The sequence below is a fragment of the Paecilomyces variotii genome (genome assembly GCF_004022145.1).
Source record: "Paecilomyces variotii strain CBS 101075 chromosome Unknown C8Q69scaffold_8, whole genome shotgun sequence".
Taxonomy (NCBI): Eukaryota; Fungi; Ascomycota; class Eurotiomycetes; order Eurotiales; family Thermoascaceae; genus Paecilomyces; species Paecilomyces variotii.
Window position 1 is genome coordinate 390,299 of NW_021167147.1, and position 21,135 is coordinate 411,433.

Sequence of the window (21,135 nt, forward strand, 5' to 3'; positions counted from 1 at the left end):
AAACAATATTTGTGCTTCCATCTGTAGCAAGGGCACCAGTATGGTCTTTCTTATATCGAAGTTTATCGATCTGTTCGGCCTTTCCAGTTGCATGAAGAATCCTTGTGATGATTGTATAGATTTCGAGGAGCACCGGTTCTGGAGGGTCATACGGCGTGTTATGATTCACGAACTTCACTCTATTCCCGTTTCTTCTCAGTATCCAAGTGTCGTTATGGTCTCCTCATTGTCCGCGAACTGCTTGTCCTCTATGTCGAATTTGATCGGCCACTTGCTTTCATTAAACGGTCTAATAATCCTCGGGATCGGGAAAGAAGAGCGCCTTCACGGAGATCCTGATTCGTGGCACTGGCAGGCGGATCATCTCCTCAACGTCTTCTGGGGTTGCAAGGCTTTTCTGAGCACTCAAAACGTCGTCGAAGCAGCTGTTAGATTCGGAAATCCGTTCCAGGAAGAACTCCGCATAACGAGAAACACCCAACAACGCGAGAGCAGAAGACTTTGGCGCAAGAAACTCCTTCACGAAATTGCGCCTCTACTTCATGATAAAGAACAGTTGGGAATTGACCAGTACGGGCAAAATCGAAATTCCCTCATTTGAGTTTGTATTGGATAGTGTATGTACGAGTCCAGTCGGTAGCTTCGAAGGCGATTGCAAATTTGCAAAAAAAAAGGCTCTGCAAGAATTTGGCCCTCGTTATGGTGCTCCGCAGGTCATTAATAGACTTCTGAATGAACCCGATTCGTCTGCATAATGATAGGAAATATCTATTAAATATCACTCATCTTTCGCCTTGACCCGCTGTTCGGAGTCAAACTGCCATGTCCCTAGCGAGAAAAGGATGATATGGGCACACTCAGTGATTGTTATAGCCTTATTTGCAGTGGCTGACTTCTCCTCCAGCAAGTTGGTGAGAACGCATCTATGGCCGTCTCTGGCCAAGCACACCTTTTTGAGCCATTCCTGATCATTGCGGCTATACAGATCTACCAACTATGAAGTCATATCTTAGACGGAATCTTCGAGCCCGAGACGCGATGCTTTTTCTTGGAAGCGCCTCTGGTGGATGACCGCAAAGGTGCGTCTGCTAGTGGCTATGACAAATATCACTCGACCCGCTTACATAGAAAGTAATAGTCCGTAAGAGAGAGAACACGCAAGTTGTCGTATATTGCTATCATCTTTGCATCCTTTAATGTCGTCCAGTAAACAGTTGACCCTATCCGCTAGCAAGTTCTCAGGAGACATTCGCAGCATTAGACTCATATCATCGTTCGAGTCTTCCTTTGTGTATTTTCGAGTATATACAGGCATTCCTGCTCAGTTATTATCAGATTCTCCGAGCTGATAACTCTCACGTCGTCAGTGCACGGAGAGAGGGCAGCCTGGACCTCTGTATATGGATTCGACCTTGTATGGCCCGGTAGCTCAGGAAATATAAAAGAAGAAAGCAGTAAGTAAAAGCCAGCACGGTAGGCCAGGCCCTAAAGAAGTGGTAGAACCGGCCCACTGTGCGCGCGAGGAAGAGAAAGAAAGATGAAGAGGAAAGGGGCGAGAGACGCATTTTTATGCCCGAGGAGGGGGCATTAACTCCATTTCTACCGTGAATGCAAAAGGGAAGGAATGCAGCAGACAGATATAGGGACACATGGTGACTGACGACGATGAATGGCGCAGATTAATATCACGGTGGATGAAGCTAGCCGGTGACTGTGTCAGCGCACAAAGCGTACGTCCAGATGGTCTGTCGATCATCCGTTCGCAACAAGTTCTTTGGTATCTTAATTCTAGGATAGTTAGAACCTACTAGATTACTAGGATCTAGATGCTTTGTATGCTATAGAGATAAATATGGGTTCAAAACCCCCTCTAAAACTAGAAGCAAGTAAGCAATTCAGGCAATCAGCTAGCTGGTTCAAATCAGACCATGCTTCTGTGACATTTCAGATTCGACAGACTGCAGGCCAGCAAGGGAATATAGAAGTAAAAGACCATGGTATAGGATGGGCAAAGAAGGGGGTAGGTATAAGCAGCCAACGGCCGGGGTCCAGAGTAGTAATTGATATTTTGAACACACCAATAAGAAACTAGCATCTAAACCGAAGGAAAATGCTCGAAATTAGAGCTTCTAAAACGGCCTAAAAAAACAGCATCTAATTAGCTAGATTAAATATCAAATGATCCCTCGACACCCAAAAACATGCCCCCTTTGCTCGCAGTATTATATGGCCCCAAGCTTTGAATTTCCCCCTCAAATAAGACACCGGAGAGAGCCTTAACACTTTGTTCAAGATTGTATAAGAGACGATCAATATACACTATATGCATACTTACTCCTCGATGCATCGAGTCTAGACCAGATCGAGCGCCCAGGCGGACGGAAACGCCAAAAGAAAAATTTCCCCGGTCGTTGACAACTTTATCCGCCACCAAAGAACCATAGAACGAGGACAGTGGTACACCATCGTCTTGCAGTGCGCTTCTTTCGCACTCTTCTTCTTTCTTTCATGCGAGTTTCGTTTTCTTGATTTCCTTGCACTTCTCTCCCTCGTGGCTCCTTCTCCTCGCATCCTTGCCTACTTGGCGCGGCGAGGCCGGTACCCCACGCCCAGCATGGCTCTCACGCCGGTCGAACATACATTCCATGTCCCTCCTCCAGACCCGGTTGAACCGCCTCCAGACGTCGCAGTGACGCCCTGTGATCCGTGGCCAGCGCCCTACTATCTCGAGGGAGGCTTGCGCAGAGTCAAGCCCTATCATTATACCTACAATACCTACTGCAAGGAGCGATGGCGGGGTAGGGAACTGTTGGAGATTTTCCTATCGGAATTCAGAGATAGAGAGCCGGAGTATTATGTTAGTCTTCCTATTGAGATATACGTCCATGCAGGTTCAGTTCGAGTTACTGACCAGAATCTGCTCTACAGAAGTGGGCCATCGAGACCGGCCAGGTCACTGTTGGCGGCAAAACCGCAACCACTACGACAAAGGTTCTCAACGGCCAGGTCGTATCTCATACCCTCCATCGTCATGAACCTCCCGTGACTGCTCAGCCGATTGGTGTAATCCATGAGGATGACGATATGCTTGTGATTGATAAACCGGCCGGTGTGCCTGTCCACTCTGCTGGGCGATACCACTTCAACTCGATCGTCGAGATCCTACGCGCAGAACGTGGCGGATGGAAACCGCTCCCCTGTAATCGGCTCGACAGGCTCACGTCCGGTGTTATGTTCATTGGGAAACACCCCAAAGCAGCAGAGAAGATTGCCAAGCAGTTGCAGGAGCGCAGCGTGCAGAAGGAATATATTGCGCGGGTGAAGGGCAAGTTTCCGGAGGGAGTTGTCGTCTGCGACCAACCTATCGTTTCAGTCAGTCCAAAGCTGGGATTGAACAGGGTTAGAGCGACAGGAAAACATGCGAAGACGAAGTTCCGCCGCGTCGCATATTACCCCCCGCGTTCTCAGCGGCCGCAGGTTGCTCCGGAAAATGGAGACAATACTGACGATGGTCGTAAAGCTGCTACACCGCCACCCTCAGATGTTGCCAACGAGGATGATGGTTATAGTATCGTTCACTGTCTACCGCTGACCGGTCGTACGCATCAAATCCGTGTACATCTACAATTCCTTGGCCACCCGATCACCAACGACCCCATCTATTCAAACCGCCGCGTGTTTGGACCGGATCTGGGCAAGAACGAAAGTTCCTCCGAGCGTGATCAGGAGATCATCGAGCGCTTGTCGGCTATGGGAAAGACGGAAATGGCTGAGACGGTTGCGTACCGTACACATCTGACCACACCCCCTCGGGTCCCGCCTGGCACTGATCCTGCTGTTATCGACCAGATCATGGCGCGTGAACATGATGCTGCTGTTGTCGACTACTACAAGAAAAAGGGCGAGAAGCTGTCTGGCAAGAAGTGCGAGATCTGTAACACGGAGCTATATACCGACCCCGGTCCCCATGAACTTGGTATCTATCTGCATGCTGTGGCCTACGCTGATAAGGCCGGCGACTGGAAGTACTGCAGCAAGATGCCTTCATGGGCGCTTCCGCCTCCAGGAATGGATGGTTTAAGAGAGACTCCTGATTGGAAGGATGCTGAGGAAGGTGAGGAGATCACCATCGGCGGAGGAACCATTCCCGGTATGATTGAAGACGACGAAGGGACAAAGGACGAAGTCCAAGCTCTCGTGCGAGGCGTTGGCATTGTCGATATCTCAGGGACGAGAGCTGAGGGACAGTCAAAAGGAGAGCAGGAATCCCCCTTTCCGCGCCCGGCTGAGGAGGAGGAAGTCCAACCAGCGCCAGCTGTCATCGCTGCGACAGCAAGTTGAGTTTGGCTTGTGGTTCCAGACTGTTCAGCCGATGGCCGCGTTGGAGGTTACATATAAAAGTCTTGCCATATATAATACTGCATAGCGTCTGTTCCGTTTATTCAATACCATTTCAGCTACATATAGATCAATCGATTTGAAAAGGGCGATGAGTCTCTGAACATCGATCCTCCATTCTCAACGTCATCGTTATTTAGGCACCTCCTCGCAAGGGGTATCTGTTTCTCCTCTATAGAAGTATCTGAAAGCACACCTTTATTATTCAACCCTGCAGAGTCAAACTGATCTTCTCACCGTCCTTTTCACCACTCTTCAAAAACTTCTCCAGGATCTCCAGATCTGCCAGGGCCTCACTCACCGTCTGCCTTCTGTCCAATGGCCCACCCTTAGCGACAGAAGCGGCGAAGTCCGCTACCTCATCCTTAACGCCCCTACCATCATACTCAACATCCTGCTTCACTCCATTGACGGTAACACCGTCAAATGTGAGTGTCACCACTCCCCCGTCACACGCAATCTCATATGCAGTGTCCTTGAAGTCGGACCCGAAGGACACAGAGAAAATACCTGTAGCACCTGACTTCGTCTTCAGGACCGCATCGACCGTATCTACAGGCGCTAGGTGTTCCTGCAGCAGACGCGTTTGGGCGGACAGGGTGGTGATTGGGTCTGTCGGGCCCAGAAACAAGCGCAAACCCGCGATGAAGTGCACACCTCCGTCGAGGAGGAAGCCTCCTTGGTGAGAGGGTGCTTTGCGCCACTCAGTCACTATAACAAAGTCAGCAACACATCGTCAACACAGACCTATGACTTTCAAATAACAGTCCAGTAAAAAGAGATCTCTTACAGTAATACTTGGAATCCGGCTGTATCTTCGTATGCATATTCACGCGGAAATTCCTAACACGGCCCAATTTTCGAATCTGCTCGGCCGCATAGACGTACTGCTTCATGTAGCGATAGTTCTCCGCCACGCCCCAGAAAACCTTGCTCGTATCGACGTTGGATTCGTACCAGTTTATGAGCTCCTGCGCTGCCGCGATGTCCTGGCTGATGGGCTTCTCGGACAGGACATGCTTTCCTGCAGAAAGAGCCTTACGTACGAATTCTGGTTGAATCGGGATTGGGAGTCTGTATTATATCGTTAACATCTTTGGCTCTCCTGGTCAATAAGAAAAAAGAAAAGAGAAAAAAAAAAAGAAAATCAATCTTCATACGCAATGATAGCTGCCTGAATATCCTCACGAGCAAGAAGATCATCATAAGTCTTTCCAGAGCCGGAATCTTCAGAATATAGATCGACGCTCGAGTTCTCGCCGATAAGGTTCTGTGCTGATTTCAATGACCGCGAGTAGATGGCCTTGAGGGTGAAGTCCTTGGCTGCCTGTACTGCGGGCTGAAATAGTAGTTGACATTGTTAGGATATGTATGTATATGGCGCGTTACGGGAATAGAGATATCCATACCAAGTGCTCTTCCCGGGCAAATATCCCTAGATCGATTCATTAGTTTGGTTTATAATTCGAAGAAGCATCTAGATGCATGAAGACGTACCGCTTCCTACGATGACGACGCCGAGAGACATGTTGGGCTGTGTATGTATGTATATAGGGTTTTGTGTAGTCACTTGAGCAATAGATTGGCTTTTATGGGGGAAATAAGTATGAAGCGTGAAAGTTATGAATGGAGCTATGTACAGGTGTCTGTTCACCTTTTTAAACTGCAGTCTTTTTTCTTTAAGGCCTCCTAAGTACGGTTCCTGTACGATAAGTAGCGAACGGTCGGAAAACGTGGGGCAGGATATTTTTGACTAAGTACTCCATCGAATTTACCCACCGACCAACGCGAGATTCAGGTACCAGACTGACCGGGCAGGTCAACCCGCGGGCGAGCTTCACGTTTCAAACCCAACTCTGGGACAGTGGAACGACTAAGTAGAACCGACCGGAATCGAGATCCTCGCGATGACATCGATGAGCACGTTATGGGATACTCGTGATTGGGACAGCCCCGTGAGAGCGATCATCTCCCTGAAGAAACCCAGAGTGACTCTGTCAGGATCACGTTTCGACTGTAAAGCATGACTTGAGACGAGATTTCCCTAGCTAGACTACACTTAAAGGCGTGATGGCTTGCCCCATCTCGTGCCTTGATTTTTGCGCGCGTGGGCGAGGGAATAGATCGTGGCGTCTGCCTTTCTTTTTTACCGGCGTTCCAGGGAAAGAGAAAAAAGCTTGTATTTCTTTTTTGTTCCTGGCTCTTGATTTCACATTCTTCTTCTGCTGTTACACATTATCAGAGGCGATATATATATATCTATTATTACCTTTGTGGTAGATCCAGGTTGAGAAGATTATATCTATTTATTTTAGAAGATTTTGCGATAAAAAGAGCTCGGCGCTTAAGGATCAACCCCGCGCTAGGATAATTACGTCCAGTTAAGAGGCAGCGCGATGGGATCGGACACGCTGACGGAGAAGATCCATGCCGCTACGAGGTAAGGATCCGACAAGGATGCTCTACGCCTGTTCAACATGGGTCTCTTCTTATAATAGATAACATTGTCTTTCTCTTGGGATCTAACTAACGGCAATAAAATTCTCTCAGAGCGCAGCATAAAACCCTCAACCGTTTGATTACCGCCCGTCTGCCCCTCAGTCTGCCACCGCATGCCAACAGCACTCAGCTATATGCGTTGGGTCTATCGCGCATCGCAGAGGTATATTATGCTTTCGAGAGGACATGGCTACGACAGATGAACGCCTCTGACCAGCTGGCGGAGGCTGTAAGAGAGGACTACGATGTACTCGGCTCCTTTGTCAATGATAATGCAGGTCGCATCAGGAATGTCCTTCGTCAGGTCTACCTCCCGAAAATCCTCAGAAGTAGAAGGCTACGATCAGATCTGCGCGCGCTGCGGTTTGGCGGAAGTGCAGAATCGAAGCATGGCGAGGCTGGAAAGAATACGACAAGACGGCCACAGACAGCCGTGGAAGCTTTCGTATCGCACATCGAACGTACCCTTTCCAGCAAACCGCACGTTATCCTAGCCTACGCATGGCTCATGTACATGGCCCTCTTCAACGGCGGGCGCTGGATCCGCGATCGCCTCATCGAAGGCGGCCCTGCTTTCTGGACCGATATCACAAACGCATCATCGCGACAGACTTGCCCTCTTTCCCAGAAACACCACCGTACACACCTCACCGAGTCGTACCTCTCGTTTTGGAGCTTCGATAGTGATCAGGATGGCGAAGACATTAAACTCGAGTTCAAGAAACGCATGGACGTCGCCGGAGATCTCCTCACAGAAGTGGAACAGACCCAGGTCATTGCAGAAGCTGTGGAGATCTTCCATCGACTCGAGCAGATCATCGCTGAGATCGATCTCGATATTGCGCGTGGAGCCTACCGTGATAGTCGCGTTCTGCAGCCATCTGATCACCTCGCATCCGGCTCTCTCACCCTGTCTCTTCTTCCGCAGAGCATTGCCAGACACCAAGCGCCCCCGCGCATGTACATCCGTCCACTTCTTGTTGGCGTGGCTGGTCTGCTGGGCGGTATATGTGCCTGGCTTTGGCGTGTGAATGCGGATGCAGTGCAATGGAGCTACCATGTCTGGGCTGGTGAAGATGATCTAGTCGAGTATGCTGGACAGGGATCTACCTTTTCTTCTTTTACGGATTGATCATTTCGGTGAATTTGGCTGGATTACTCAAGCGATTATCTATATTCTTTCTTTTCGTCGTCTCTGGTTAGACTTGTGTGTGAGGGTTGTATGATACCCCTGGCTATATATGCTAAATTTGTGTTTCTGCTATCCATCGGCAGCGATGAAGCATCGCATGGCGTTGATTGATTCTCTTACTATTAGGTCATATCTAGATCATTTTTACGAAATCAATATATTATATTGTACAGTACTTCCACATTTTTGCCATCCTTACAAACAATAATAAAGACTACCACCTACCGATGAAAAATCCACGGGCACCCAGACGACTGCCTGTCCGGTTCTAGTAGGTGAACAGCGCCGACCCGAGGTCGCGCAACTACGATACTTAATTAGCGACACTACGTTCTCCTTGCCATGTAACCATGGTTCCATCTCTCTCTCAGATATCCTTTAATTGATTGCTATTTATTTATAAAAGCGCAAGTTAACGACGCTGCTATTGGATGAGATAGAGAAGAAAGTCAGCTTGTTGACCCTCTAACTTGAACATTTCATCAGCAAATGCATTGGGCACCTCCCGATAAGTATGTTGACCTAGGCGCTAGTTAATTGATTTGTTAGTTGTAATCACCACAGCCCAACTAGTTAGTTAGCGGTGATAACCTTGCATTTGTGTTTCAGAGGGTCTATGTAGTTAGGGAACAACTTCCCGCATTACTCAAACTGCAGGACTGTTAAGCTTTTGAAATTGTAGGTGATTTCTTTTTAACTTCATCAATCACTGTTGAAATCCTTGTAATCATGTTCCAACGCGAATTATCGGACGACGAAGTGATCGAATATTGTCTATCTTGCGATGAGAGTCAACTCCTCGGAGGAGGAAAGTATGGCAACCGGATTGTCAGAATCTCCGATACACAAGTGGTTAAGTTTGGTCGGGGTGTTTCATACTATGAAGCGGTCAATCAACAGAGGGCACTGGAGATTGTAGATCCTCAGATTGTGAAAATCCCCCGAGTTCAAAGGTTTTTCAATGACAGCGATGGGTGGGGATACATGGTGATGGAATTCATCAAGGGTGAAATCCTCCAGTCACTCACTAAATCCCACATCGAGAAAGTGGCCATTATCCTTCAGCATTTCAGCACCATCACAAGCAACGTCGCAGGAAGTCTTAGTGGAGGACCCTCAACAGGCCTCCTCTGGCCGGAAACAAATGATCTGATCATTAACAGCGTATCCGACATCGAAGATTGGTTCAATAGTCGACTTTTTCCAGCTCAAGGCCTGGGTCAGGTCACTCTCCAACACTGCGAATTGGTCCTCTGTCATCTTGACATTTCCCCTAGAAACATCATCTGGCAGGACGACGGTACTGTGTATTTCTTGGACTGGGCCAGCGCCGGATTCTATCCTCGATTACTTGAATTTGTCAGCCAGTGGATTGTCGAAGGCAAAGATGGAGCTTTCCATACTATGCTGCTACAGGCCATGGCTCCGCTGTCAGAGGTCGACATGGAACAGAAGGCACCAATCTGCCAGGCCTTATATAACAACCAGAAGTACTCATTGTCAGTATACACCTCTTTCCTCTTATTCTCTCCGAATAACTGGCTGAATTATGCCTTAGCCATAAACTGGACCCTGAACCTCTGTTTATATATCCTGTTCCTCTACTTCCGAGGCTAGCCGAAGTCAGTGAGTCACGGTTGAAATGATAGGCAGTGCGAGGGAGGACTTGCAGGGTCTTGTTGATTATGATATTTCCCAGGGGTAGATGAAAGTCGCTTAAGGTCTTGATTGGGCATATTTATCTCCCACAATCTGGTATGGGCAAGAGATATGGATCTCAAACTTCTATAGTAAAGTTGGGATAATAAAAATATATGTAACAAATCAAAGACGAAAGGTTCGCGCCAATGAAAGGCTCTATAATAGTCTAGAGGACATTATCCACATTGTTGACAAGGGACTGGGGTTATTGGGTCCAATCCCCGATTTTTCTCTCGTAGTTGCTGCTCCTGACGTGCAGTCAAGCAGTCTCGAAGGTATCAGCCATATACCCCACCGACGCTCTCACCACTTGCATAATAACCCTCGTTTCCTCCTCCGTCCTAGGCGCATAAAGCAAGACATACTCCTTCGGAACCGTCCATCCAACAACGTACTTTGCCAACTTGACCCCATCCAACGGATGGCGCTGACCCCAACCCGACTCAATAACCCTCTTACAATCCTGTGGCGCCAGAACCACATGTACGGAATAATCGCCCGTGGCGTGGATATTGGAGACTTCGCGCAGCATTTCCTTCGCGACGGGGGCGCCGGGTACGTCATCTGCTAGGAAGATGCTTTGTGTATGGCCTTCATGGAGAGAGGGGCGGAATTGGATTATGGATGGGTTGGAGGTGACGAGATTGTTGAATTCGGATTTGAGGAGCTATATATATATTCGGCAAGACTTTAGTGATTTTCTTTTCTTTTCTTGTCTTTTTTTCTTGTCAGGAAATCGATGCATGAATGAAACCCGAGAAGAAGAAGAAGAAGACAAAAATGAATCGTGTAATATGGTATGGTTTGGAAACATATGTACAAACATACCTCCTTACACCCTTCCTCCGGAAGCTGATCCAACTGCCTCTGCGACAACGGATGCGGTCCCAATCGTGGCCTCTGCCCCCGCTCATATGGCGGCCACTTGGACGATAACCATTTCCTCTTATCTGGATTCTGATCATAAGATCTGTACTGAAGACTTCTGTACCGCAAAGTCGTAGAATGCAGCTGGAAATGAACCAGCCGCGGATATTGTATGGGAGACCACCGGGGCCGTAACTGAGGTAGATTTTGTAGTCGCGATAGGCGGCGAGCGTGACGTTGATGAAGACGATACTGCCGATGGAGAGGATGGCGATGGTTTGATTAGATAGGGAGCGCAATGATGGGGAGGAGGAGGGGAGTAAGTAGGGTTGGAGTTTCTGTGGTGTTAAGGACATGGTTGTCATCTGTTTGTTGGATAGTATATATCGATAGTGTATATATATCTACGAATCCAGATCAGTAGTTAACTATTCATAGATGGATTAACAAACCCCTAAACTAGAAAAAAAAAAAAAATACAGTAAGAAGCAAAAGAAAAAGTAAGCTACGGAACGCGGAGCTCTAACTCTATCATCGACTTAGCTTTCCGTCATTATCATTATCCTTTCTTGGGTCCGTTATTGGAGGATCGAAAGAAGCTCACAACTATTGACGCGAGGTGACGTAGGGTAAGCGGAAGAAGATACGTAGAGTTTCTACTTATGAAACGTCAGATGCATCATGGTAATTATTGGTAAGCCGACTTCTTTGAACCTCTCTTCGGATATATGTTTGTATAGAGCAAGATATATTTATCCGGACGAGATTAGGTCAGGAGAATTACTTGATAGAGACACTTTTTTCGGTATAAAAAGAAATATTGTTATTGATACCGAGTATTATCTCTGCATATGCACAGTTGAAACAGTGTACCCAGAGCGGATCTCTTAATATGAGATAAAATACCCTTTTGAAACGTGTCATTCCACTTCGACTATGCTCAGTGCGGAGAACTCAAGCTACAAGTTGAATGAAGAATCCAGTCTTGCTTGTAATGATTTGTATGATTCATTATTAAGTCTTCGTAACCTAGCTAGGTACCTAACTAGCTATCACGAGTTAGGGTTCTTACTAACGGTACTTCCGGTTTTGCGGAAAGCTAGTTATATTACTGAAGATACTCCATGCCTCCTTGCCAAAGCGAAATCTTTTTCAAAGATCTTGTGCTGCGCATCCTATCTTTAGACACCTTCGAACCACTTGTGTGCTAATGCCTCGCGGGCTGTGATCCTCCTTTCCGCATCAAAATTGGTCATGCCACAAATAAGACTTTTAAAATCATCATCCACACCGTCCCAAAGGGAAAAGGGTCTGCGCGGGTTGTTTTCACTAAAACCATTCCAAGTTACTTGAAAAACGTCAACCCAGGGACTGTCTCCAAGCAATTTCAAGAACTCTTTCAATCCATCTTCATCTGCAAAGTATGAGAGTTGGCGTTCAATCACAATAGCCAAGCGCTCCACGCCCTCTTCCAGTTCATCTTCCCCCACGGCAAAGATGACGCGCTTATGCATCGCGTAAATGCACTATATGGATAGTGATAAGCCCCTAGAATCGAAAAAAATTGATAGGATTAGAAATCGACAGCAAACTTACAACAAGAGCAAAAGAGAAAATGTCAGATGGTTTATTCACAGATCCTCCTGCGTGGGCTTCAGGACTCCTCCACATCCAGTTGCCCGGCTGTTTTCCAATCATATGTGATCCAGGAGGAATATAGGCGGCATCTTCAAGATCCCCAAGATGGACACGCTCGATAGTAATCCCATCCTGGTCACGTTTCCAGTCGATGAAAACATTATCCGCCTTGATATCTATCCAAAATAAGTCACCGCTCATAGTTCTGCAAAGGGTTGAGCCTACCTGTATGGACAATGTCTTGATCATGGAGTTCTGCAATTCCTCGAAGGGTATCTTTGAGGATCCTCTTTTTAACATCAAGGGGCAAATCCTCCCGAGCAAGGTGTAAGAGATGATCTGCGAAGTACTCAAAAACAAATATCGATCTCTCAGGGATGGTGTCTTGTGCGAGACGGACATGGCTAGCACCACTACGTAGTAGGCGGTTATTGATGCCTTGAAGGTCTGTGAGATTAGCCGGTTGAATGTACTTCAGTATAAACTTTTGGTTGCCGTCACTGAGAAAGCATTTAGTCGGTAATTGCGAGGAGTAATTAGCGCCAACTCACCTTGCAAGGTAAACCTGGAGTAGAGGAGATGTTTCCTTCCGAAGGACACCCTCGATCTTGTAATTACGACCAGACTGGCCGATGTACCCCTGGGGGTTTACCGGGGTAGTCGACATTGTATTTACTCTGCGTTGTTGAAGGGTAGTTTTTGGTAAAGTGGATTTGCAGTTGGAAAGTTTCGGCGTCATAAGATTGAAATATGCCCGATTTCTGAAAGAGCGAACAGCTAACAAAAAGAGGGAACCTTTTGGCAGCATTAGGGGCAACCGATCTGAAGATAATCGTGAGGCTCATGGGATGTTGCTAGTACTCGAGCAATAATGCAAGAAATTGGGCTGGCAGATTCACTTCAGATTATTCTCATTTGACTATCAATATCAGCATTCTAGTTCTATTTGCTTCACACAGCGAGGATGGACCTGCCAGATAATGAGTATTTCATTTGAAAGAGGTTTATCTTGTAGGTCTATCTCTCGTGCGCCTGTACACGGATTACTAGCGATCCTACGGCACTGAGCGCCAATAATAACCAAGAAAAATAATGCCGGTAGTAAGGTCACCTGAGTATCCAAGAGCAGAAAGCGGTATATAAACACGTGACTTTAATAGGACCAATTAGAAAAAGGCTTGGCACAGTAGCGTAAAAGGAAATCGGAGCCCCGGCGATCCGGAGTTCCGTTTCCTCTGGCCAATGACCGATTCGGGACTCCGTGTGCATCCTACCTAATGCTCGATTTTATGCATTTTCTAATACTTTCTGGAAATAGTTATGCGTCGCTCGGGAATCGGCTCGGACGATCTGCATGGAATGTCTGTCGAACAGGATCGTCGACAATAATACTCGATAAAACGCAAGAACAAAAAAAAATAATAATAAAGAGAAATGGGGACTCTCAAGCACATGCAGAATACGAACAAGACGTCGTTTCCGCTGACTATTCAGCATTGTCATTGGACAAAGCCACTTTCGAGCCTGACCAGGGATTCAGGCATCGCATCGATTGTCAATGGTGGCCCTCCATTCCGTTTCGGGAAGTAGGCTGTTAAATGGATGTATGTACAGTACAAAGCGTACCTAGATAGCTGTCCTCTGGACAACTGGACTGCAAAGTCAACACGTAAGAGATGACTGTCAGCGTTTTCGGGACCTCTGGCCGGAGATGTCAGAACCTTTTTATTCTGACAAGGTGATTCAACCTGCGGTCATACCGATGATGATTCGACAGTGTCACAACCTTGCAGCAGAGTAGAGAGCATCGCAGGGACAGCAAAATGGTCATCGCGACGATCTTATCCATCGGCTTAGATAGGGCTGATCCACTGCACTCTTGCTCTCTCACCTGACTATATTATTACTATATACAATAATGCCCGTAGCGGTGTCTTTTTCGATATACTGTACTACCAGGGGTCGAAAGAGTTCGAGCAGTGCGCCTTGGCATAATCTAAGGGCAGATTTCCTGATACGCACATCTCCGGGTTCTCCCTTCAGAAGAAAAGCAATCAGCGATAATTAATGGTCGGTAAGTTATAGGATGACTTGTCATTTAATTGTCCTCCGGCTGTCCCGGAAAGGCTGGCAACGGAAGACGGAAGGAAACAGAGAGCGAGGCCGACAGACGAGCGATCGACCACAACAAGCATGAGATGATATTACTCTCTCTATTCGACCGTCTTTCTGCGTGTCAACAGATGGATCTGCAGTGTTTGGACGAACAGGAATACGTCGACTGGAGGTCTTTGCTTCATCAAGAAAGAAAGAAAGAAAAAAAAACAGATAAAACCAAGGACGAGATCGATGATGTCAAAGAGAGCCCCGGAGCGGCGTTACGTCAGCCCCCGATCAGCCGGTCCAGCCTTGGCCTTTTTTTACTTGCGTCGAGTTAGTTAATTGACGATTATATTAATTAAAACACTGCCCGACATGGCCATCCGGTCCTAGGGCGTCTATCTTTTCGAAAAAGCCTTAATCGACAATTTCGCCTTCCTACCAGTATCAACCCCCTCGAGCAAATCATGCCCCTCGCCGTTTGAGCCTCTGTCGCCCGCCACATCGAACACGCCCTCCATGGATGAAGAAGGGGCGGTGCATCATTCGGATGTCCCTCCGCCACTGCCATACTCCCTGCGAGATCGAAAGAAATCGATAGCCTTCTTCTGGACCATTTTTGTAATCGACACTCTCGCCCAACCGCTGATCCTCTACTATACATTATGGTACCTGACGCCTCTATCTCACAACCTGGGTATGATTTGGGAACAATGGCCTCTGACGGGTACGAATCGATTGCTGACCCATGGATAGTCTTCTCCATCAGTACCGCCTGCCTGGGCGGAGTCTCCGTCTTCGAATACTTTTATCGGTTCTACAACCTGTTTAGGAAGGGTTCAAAGGCCAGGCCGCTGAATGCACGGCGATCATGGGTACGTTTGGCATACAAATCCATTCAAAGGGATAAGCCGTTGACGGAATTCTAGCTGGACTTTTTCCACATCAACTTCACCATCGTATGGCTGATCCTGGCCGTCGAGCTGATAGTGTAGGTGAAACGTGCTCTGCGATTCCATTGCGACAACCGGTTGCTAACACACACCCATAGTGGAACCTCCGCTACAGAGCCTTACAGTGAGCATTCGCCGAGTTTGCAATTGGTTCGAGAAAAGGTATTCTAACCAATTGACAGTCCGCTTGTTGGCCATGCCTCTGCCTACGGTGATGTACTACTTTGGCGCCGTTCATCTCTCCCTCGATATCCTGCGGATGCGCGGCTATAAAGCCCCCTTCCGCATCTCGTCCACGCCACGAGGGTCCCCCATGCCCACTGCTCTTTACGTCCTTATCGAAGACATCGTCGCAGTCGACGGCGGAGGTGGTCAGAAATATCGATACGCACTGCGCACACGGTACCTTTCCAGTCCATACTTCCGGCATATGCTGTTTGAGATGAATTGCTTCTGGGCAGGAGGTTCCCTTATTTTTGCTGGAGCTATCACTGCCATTGTTTTCACCACCCCTAGAAATGTCGCGTACACTGTGAGTCAATCCATCTATGGACTTCCCCACGACGAAATACTAACTGCTCTGCAGCTAGGCTGGGCCTTGCCGTTTGCCTGGGCAGGTGTTTGGACGGCTATTACCATTCCCTGGGTTCAGTCTGATCTCCGGCGCGAGAAAGCAGCTTGGGCGGAGCACCGTGGTCTTGGTGGCATCCCTTACACTGACGATATCAACGCCCCCACCCCTCCTACTCGTTTCGAATCCGTTCAGGACCGGTTGAGCTTTCTACCTTTCCATCGTGAGAAGCAGTCTGCACCGACCTCATCGGATGACCGAGAAGATGGCCCTTCGAGAGATGACATGGATGGACAGGTTGACGATAAAGACACTGAGCAGTCGCACGAATTGCAAACACAGCATACTCACCGAGATCAGCAACCGCATCAGGAGCAACAGGCGCAGTCATAGTACCTTTGATCGTTATTACCATGTTCTTGATACCCCCCATTTCCCCCGCGGATGGTGTTCGTTGAGCTATTAAGGCCCAGTCAATAATTTTTTTCCCCTTGATGATACGATATTTACGATTGATATGTTCCATGTTCTACACCCGCTGTAGCCCATTCCCTTTCTAATCTATTCCCATCATAAGGTTTGCCTTCTGAAGAATGTGTTGATATATATATATCTATACATTTGGTTCTATCAAATCAGCATGGGCGATGCCTGATTCTTGGATTCTTCATCAAAACACTGCAATACCCTTCCATGAAGGCACCATATCTTTCTCCCTAAACCATGTACTATATATACTACGCTATTATGTTTCACGCTGATGTAACCCCCTTGCATACGGCAACTAGGTGAACTGGTCAACCAGACCACGAATGAAGAATTCATTTTAACGCTTCGAGCGCAAAAATTACTATGATTTAAAAACTGTCTTGATTGAATCTTTCTTTTTAACATTATTTTCCTTCCCATATATTCGACTCTCGTTGGCCACTATGCATTTTATACACAAAAGCGCCCCCGCAGGAAGATCTTAATTCCTTATGTCAAACGCCAGTGCCGGTAAAAGTATGCAGTCAAGCCAAGACCCATAGATCGAAACACTGGAGGTTTGCCTCCGACAAGTCGTAGCAATAGATAACGATGATAATAATCAGAAGAAGGGTATTCTCGTGGATACAAGAGTAGAGGAAATGCAAAAAAGGGCACATGATAAGTAAAAGAAGAGGTGGGCCGCCGGGCGAAATAAAAAAAATATATCAACAGCGATGCGATGACGGGCCCTGAGTGAAAATGACAAACCACAGTCGAAAGAGATGGCGTAGGTATATACAACAAGAGGTAGATGGGAATGGCCACATTATCAATCACCAAAGTGCATATCTTGACTTTGAATCACACAGAGAACCCAAGATTGTCCCGATTATCGTCGACTAAACGTCCATATCTGAGATATATGGGTCAGTAAAAAGAAAAGAAAAAACTAGATGCGAAGGTCTGGTTTGCAATCAAGGGAGAAAAGGGGCCCGCTTACTCTAATAATAGCCTGAAAAACCAAGCTTCAAGATCAATGTTCCGTAACGCTTTCTCTGCCCACTCTTTGCCCTGTTTGGCTAATCGCGGACCCTGTATTCTCCCCTCCTCTTCGGCAATGAAATAGCGCACACTCTCGACATATTCGTCGCCGTTCGTACTCAAGGGCACATAGTGTACCCACGGTTTCAACCATTCGTCGTGCCATTCACGGAAGACGGAAAGCTTGTAGACTAAGCTGTTGCTCAGCAAGAAAGCATAGTAACGACCGCTGAAGGCGTTGCCATCAATGTCCACCAGGTACTTGTAAGCCCAGGCGTCCTGTTGGCCTGCAGGTTTGACAACCTCGAAGAACTCCCGCTGCGCTGCGCAGTCGTCAGGATCACATTGGCCGATAAAGGTGAACTTGACATCGAACCAATCGCTATAGTCCCTACGACGAATCCTCTTCGCGGCCCATTTGTCTTCCTCGTTTTTCTCAAGAACAAGCGTAGTATCGGGGGCGTTGATCTTCTTAACAAACTGCTGTCGGTGCTGTCTTCGCCAGCCGCCCCCTCGAGAGAATCCTCCGGTTGTTGACCCCCTCCAGTACAGCTTGTCCTTTTTGGCATCCCAATCGAAATCCTTCCTTGCTTCATAGGGGACCTTCTCAATCCAGTACCACGGACTGGGGTACAATATGTCCTGAAAACTGGAGATCTTGCTCTGCGAAAACACCGGGAACAAGTCGTGAACAATATCGAATGCGTTCGGTCGGTCAAAGAATCCAAAAGTATTCCTGAGGGATGGTGACAGGCAGATGTCGGAGAAAGCAGTGGTATTGTAGATGAAGCCGAGCTCGCCGTAGCCGTACGCGGTAACATTGTCGGACTGATTCTCGTCGAGCGAACGGGCCGGACTGTCGACGGGGCACGAAATCCGCGAATTCGTCCACGTAGGCTGGTGAGCAAAGCGGTTGAAACGCGTTGTGCGGACCTCCTCGATCCGATCGCCTTTATTCACATCTGCTGGCCTCGAGGACCACGAATTCCTCGGGGGCACGTTTTTAGAGGCGGACACTTCGATCCGGTTCGTAGCAATGTTCACCAGTCTCTGCAGATCCTCGTTCGCTAGGATGACACGCGGCTCGTCGTGAGTATTAAAGACCAGGTCCATATCAGGGAGGTATTCAATGAACTTTTCCATCATGTGGACAGTCGCATCCCGCTGCCACTTGCGCCCATCTCCGCCTCCCTCGACCTTAGTGACTTTACCGTTTCTGATCAGGAGACCGATCATGGCATTGTCAAATCCCAACGTCTCCCGCGCTCGGTCACGAATCGTTTTCGGGTCCAGAGCCCAGAAGGGCAGCAGGGAGTTGTAAATCGTATCATAATCGTCAATGATCTGCACATCATGCCTTTTGGCAAACTCGAACCACTTGTCGAAATGCGGCGGAGGATACATGCGATAGCGGCGACGGTATTCCTGGACAGCCTCCTCTAGAGTGGAGGACTGGCGCGAGCGCTGTGCACTGAATTTAGCGTCGCCATCCTCGATGAGTTTGGCAATGGGGTGCGACTTCTCCGATGGCGGAGGCAGCAGAGACTTGAAATTGGGCGGCAAACTGTTCTCGAATGGCTCGCTGCCGGTGAAGTCGAAGGAGCTCTCGACGGCGGACGGGCCCTTGATCAGAATGATGGACAGGCCGACTAAGGTGATCACCCCCAGCAAGACGACAAGCCGTTGCAGGCGCATCCTGCCATCAGGTTCTCTAGAGCACGATGGACAGAGGAGGCATAAGAGCGAGCGAGAACAGCTGGGACCAGGACACCATGAGCTAGAGCGTCAGAGTGTCGTGTGTATCCAGCCGATTGCAGAAAAGAAACTTCCTGGAGAGAAGCGGAAGAGAGGAAGAGAGAGAGAGAGAGAGAGAGAGAGAGAGAAGAGAGTTGAGTTGCGTGTTGCTTGCTAACCTTGTTCTGTTACGGAGCCACGGGTACGCCAATAATGAGGCCAAGTTGACCTGTCCACCCGATTTCGGCCACGATCCGTCTGCTTCTCAAGGAAAAAGGCTGTGAATTATGATAATCAACTATCATCGTACTCTAGATACCCTAGAGTAGACGCTTGCTCGACGATCGCAGGGGGCCGCCGTCCTGGTACATTCCTCGCTCTTGTTCTGCGAGCGGCAACTTTATCTCGATCATCCTTCGCCAAACGGTGACTAAACCCAACGCGGTCCAGGCCCTTGGTTAGTTGGTGGATCTTTTGCGTGTCTCAACCACGAGGCAAAACTCCCGCTAGACTAGGGGATAGGATCCCATTCCTGCTCGTGTCATAATCATATAGACAAGATCGATGGGCGGCTTCGGCAGAAGACAGGACCGCGTCCCTCTCCGCGCTTGATATACACGGGCTTTCCGATGGCATACCATATACAAAACTCCAAAAAGGGCGTTCAACGTTTCACCACTACTGCATCTAGAAGAATCTTAACCGAGATGCTTGGCACTGCTGCCCCTTTTGCCTGCACTCTTGCCTGCATCCATTGCCCAGCAGCATCCCACACTGATCACAAAAGCTCCCAGAGATTCCAGGACGAAAGTCCGTGCGTAGACCACATGAAAATATGCAGCTGCAAGCAATCCAGCCACGGAAAGCAGATGTACTACGTAGAACGTCCGTCGTCTCTTGCTTACAACACGGGTTGCCCCCGGTCTCTGCGCCATGGGACGTCTAACGAACAAGATACAGACAGCCAATACGAGGCCCGCAATGCCGTACTGGACATCGGAATCTCGGACACGCTTGACGAGGAGGGTCCCAAAGTCAGGGTGGCCCGATTGAGCAAAGAATGACAGGTACAAAACAGCATGAGCGAAAAGAAGAGGCAAGATGATCAATCGGCCGAAGAGACGATGGTAGGGCGACAATGCTGGCTGAGGTATCGATGTCACGATGGACAGGATTGACGGCAGTCCTGGATTCGACGTGAACATGAAGGAGACTGGCGACAGCAGGGTCTGAAAGGGCAGTTGGGAGAGTGCAACATGACCCAGTGACTTGGTCAGGTGAAGATAATCTGTGAATCATATCCTTTTCAGTACAATGCGTTTCTCATCCTCATCATTTCGGCTTCATATCATGCGTTCTCCACCTGTAATTGCAACAGAAACAATAGATTGAATCATAACCTACCATTTCCGGTTTTCCAGACCGACAGCGTCAATAACAATGCAAGCCAGGACAGAATCAGCAGATACTGCTTTCGCGTCTCCTTCCACCCTTGGACAGGCGGTGAATTCCACCAGGATATACCCCGTTTCTTGGGTTCCGGTCGAACAGAGCGTTTCTTCGAAAGACGCGCATAGAGACTGATAAAAAGAGCCATGGCAAGTGTCGAGTACTGAGCGTAGTGACCACGAATAGTCAGTACATCCCGACGTTGTTGTACTTCAGCAGGTGAAAGAGAGACAAAGTGATACGGCCACGATAGAGGCATGTTGAATTGGTTTATTTCTTGTGGAAGTATCCAATCTATAGACCACTGATAACCGTGTTAGGTTCCCAATGCCTATTGCTTCGGTGAGAGAGACGAGGTCATCCAAGTAATTGCAAAAGAGTCATATATGGATGAAAAGAGAATGACTTCTTTGTGACTGACAAGGAAGGGGTTTAATTGTCAACAATAATGGCTTCTGACAACACAGAAGAGAGACGGTGTCCGATAGAGCTGAGCTGACAAATTACCGTAGGCGATTGGA

At 48.1% G+C, this 21,135-nt stretch overlaps 11 protein-coding genes across 11 annotated transcripts; 5 read left to right on the plus strand and 6 right to left on the minus strand.

Moving 5' to 3' along the window:
- The first annotated feature begins 2,431 nt into the window (after nt 1–2,431).
- On the plus strand, nt 2,432–4,490 carry C8Q69DRAFT_434707 (putative DRAP deaminase). The gene is made up of 2 exons (XM_028628538.1): nt 2,432–2,857; nt 2,929–4,490. Exons 1-2 carry the CDS (start codon nt 2,615–2,617, stop codon nt 4,339–4,341), a joined length of 1,656 nt encoding a protein of 551 aa, XP_028483603.1. The 5' UTR covers nt 2,432–2,614; the 3' UTR covers nt 4,342–4,490.
- Nucleotides 4,491–4,603: 113 nt separating this feature from the next.
- On the minus strand, nt 4,604–5,926 carry C8Q69DRAFT_508318 (hypothetical protein; the record flags this gene model as incomplete). The annotated part of the gene is made up of 5 exons (XM_028632959.1): nt 4,604–5,109; nt 5,189–5,472; nt 5,559–5,737; nt 5,808–5,833; nt 5,896–5,926. The coding sequence occupies 5 exons, from the start codon at nt 5,924–5,926 to the stop codon at nt 4,604–4,606; spliced, it is 1,026 nt and encodes a 341-aa protein (XP_028483604.1).
- Nucleotides 5,927–6,576: 650 nt separating this feature from the next.
- On the plus strand, nt 6,577–8,267 carry C8Q69DRAFT_472145 (hypothetical protein). Its single transcript, XM_028630960.1, has 2 exons — nt 6,577–6,838; nt 6,949–8,267. The coding sequence occupies exons 1-2, from the start codon at nt 6,795–6,797 to the stop codon at nt 8,027–8,029; spliced, it is 1,125 nt and encodes a 374-aa protein (XP_028483605.1). The 5' UTR covers nt 6,577–6,794; the 3' UTR covers nt 8,030–8,267.
- A 551-nt stretch (nt 8,268–8,818) lies between these two features.
- C8Q69DRAFT_487424 (kinase-like domain-containing protein) lies at nt 8,819–10,029 on the plus strand (the record flags this gene model as incomplete). The annotated part of the gene is made up of 2 exons (XM_028631980.1): nt 8,819–9,588; nt 9,963–10,029. 2 exons carry the CDS (start codon nt 8,819–8,821, stop codon nt 10,027–10,029), a joined length of 837 nt encoding a protein of 278 aa, XP_028483606.1.
- Nucleotides 9,569–11,013, minus strand: C8Q69DRAFT_529018 (hypothetical protein; the record flags this gene model as incomplete). The annotated part of the gene is made up of 2 exons (XM_028633685.1): nt 9,569–10,457; nt 10,627–11,013. The coding sequence occupies 2 exons, from the start codon at nt 11,011–11,013 to the stop codon at nt 10,050–10,052; spliced, it is 795 nt and encodes a 264-aa protein (XP_028483607.1). The 3' UTR covers nt 9,569–10,049.
- A 662-nt stretch (nt 11,014–11,675) lies between these two features.
- C8Q69DRAFT_311227 (kinase-like domain-containing protein) lies at nt 11,676–13,343 on the minus strand. Its single transcript, XM_028627258.1, has 4 exons — nt 12,847–13,343; nt 12,521–12,795; nt 12,254–12,471; nt 11,676–12,183 (listed from the first exon to the last, which is right to left on the minus strand). Exons 1-4 carry the CDS (start codon nt 13,101–13,103, stop codon nt 11,839–11,841), a joined length of 1,095 nt encoding a protein of 364 aa, XP_028483608.1. The 5' UTR covers nt 13,104–13,343; the 3' UTR covers nt 11,676–11,838.
- Nucleotides 13,344–13,679: 336 nt separating this feature from the next.
- C8Q69DRAFT_311225 (hypothetical protein) lies at nt 13,680–14,318 on the minus strand. The gene is made up of 2 exons (XM_028627257.1): nt 14,056–14,318; nt 13,680–13,996 (listed from the first exon to the last, which is right to left on the minus strand). Exons 1-2 carry the CDS (start codon nt 14,142–14,144, stop codon nt 13,795–13,797), a joined length of 291 nt encoding a protein of 96 aa, XP_028483609.1. The 5' UTR covers nt 14,145–14,318; the 3' UTR covers nt 13,680–13,794.
- Nucleotides 14,319–15,069: 751 nt separating this feature from the next.
- On the plus strand, nt 15,070–15,346 carry C8Q69DRAFT_472166 (hypothetical protein). The gene has a single exon (XM_028630961.1). The coding sequence runs from the start codon at nt 15,109–15,111 to the stop codon at nt 15,322–15,324; it is 216 nt and encodes a 71-aa protein (XP_028483610.1). The 5' UTR covers nt 15,070–15,108; the 3' UTR covers nt 15,325–15,346.
- A 184-nt stretch (nt 15,347–15,530) lies between these two features.
- C8Q69DRAFT_472167 (hypothetical protein) lies at nt 15,531–16,788 on the plus strand. Its single transcript, XM_028630962.1, has one exon. It carries the CDS (start codon nt 15,545–15,547, stop codon nt 16,310–16,312), a length of 768 nt encoding a protein of 255 aa, XP_028483611.1. The 5' UTR covers nt 15,531–15,544; the 3' UTR covers nt 16,313–16,788.
- A 463-nt stretch (nt 16,789–17,251) lies between these two features.
- Nucleotides 17,252–19,126, minus strand: C8Q69DRAFT_404915 (hypothetical protein; the record flags this gene model as incomplete). Its single annotated transcript, XM_028628052.1, has 2 exons — nt 17,252–17,303; nt 17,391–19,126. The coding sequence occupies 2 exons, from the start codon at nt 19,124–19,126 to the stop codon at nt 17,252–17,254; spliced, it is 1,788 nt and encodes a 595-aa protein (XP_028483612.1).
- Nucleotides 19,127–19,455: 329 nt separating this feature from the next.
- C8Q69DRAFT_311147 (hypothetical protein) lies at nt 19,456–21,109 on the minus strand. Its single transcript, XM_028627256.1, has 2 exons — nt 20,570–21,109; nt 19,456–20,453 (listed from the first exon to the last, which is right to left on the minus strand). The coding sequence occupies exons 1-2, from the start codon at nt 20,871–20,873 to the stop codon at nt 19,864–19,866; spliced, it is 894 nt and encodes a 297-aa protein (XP_028483613.1). The 5' UTR covers nt 20,874–21,109; the 3' UTR covers nt 19,456–19,863.
- Between the last annotated feature and the right edge of the window lie 26 nt (nt 21,110–21,135).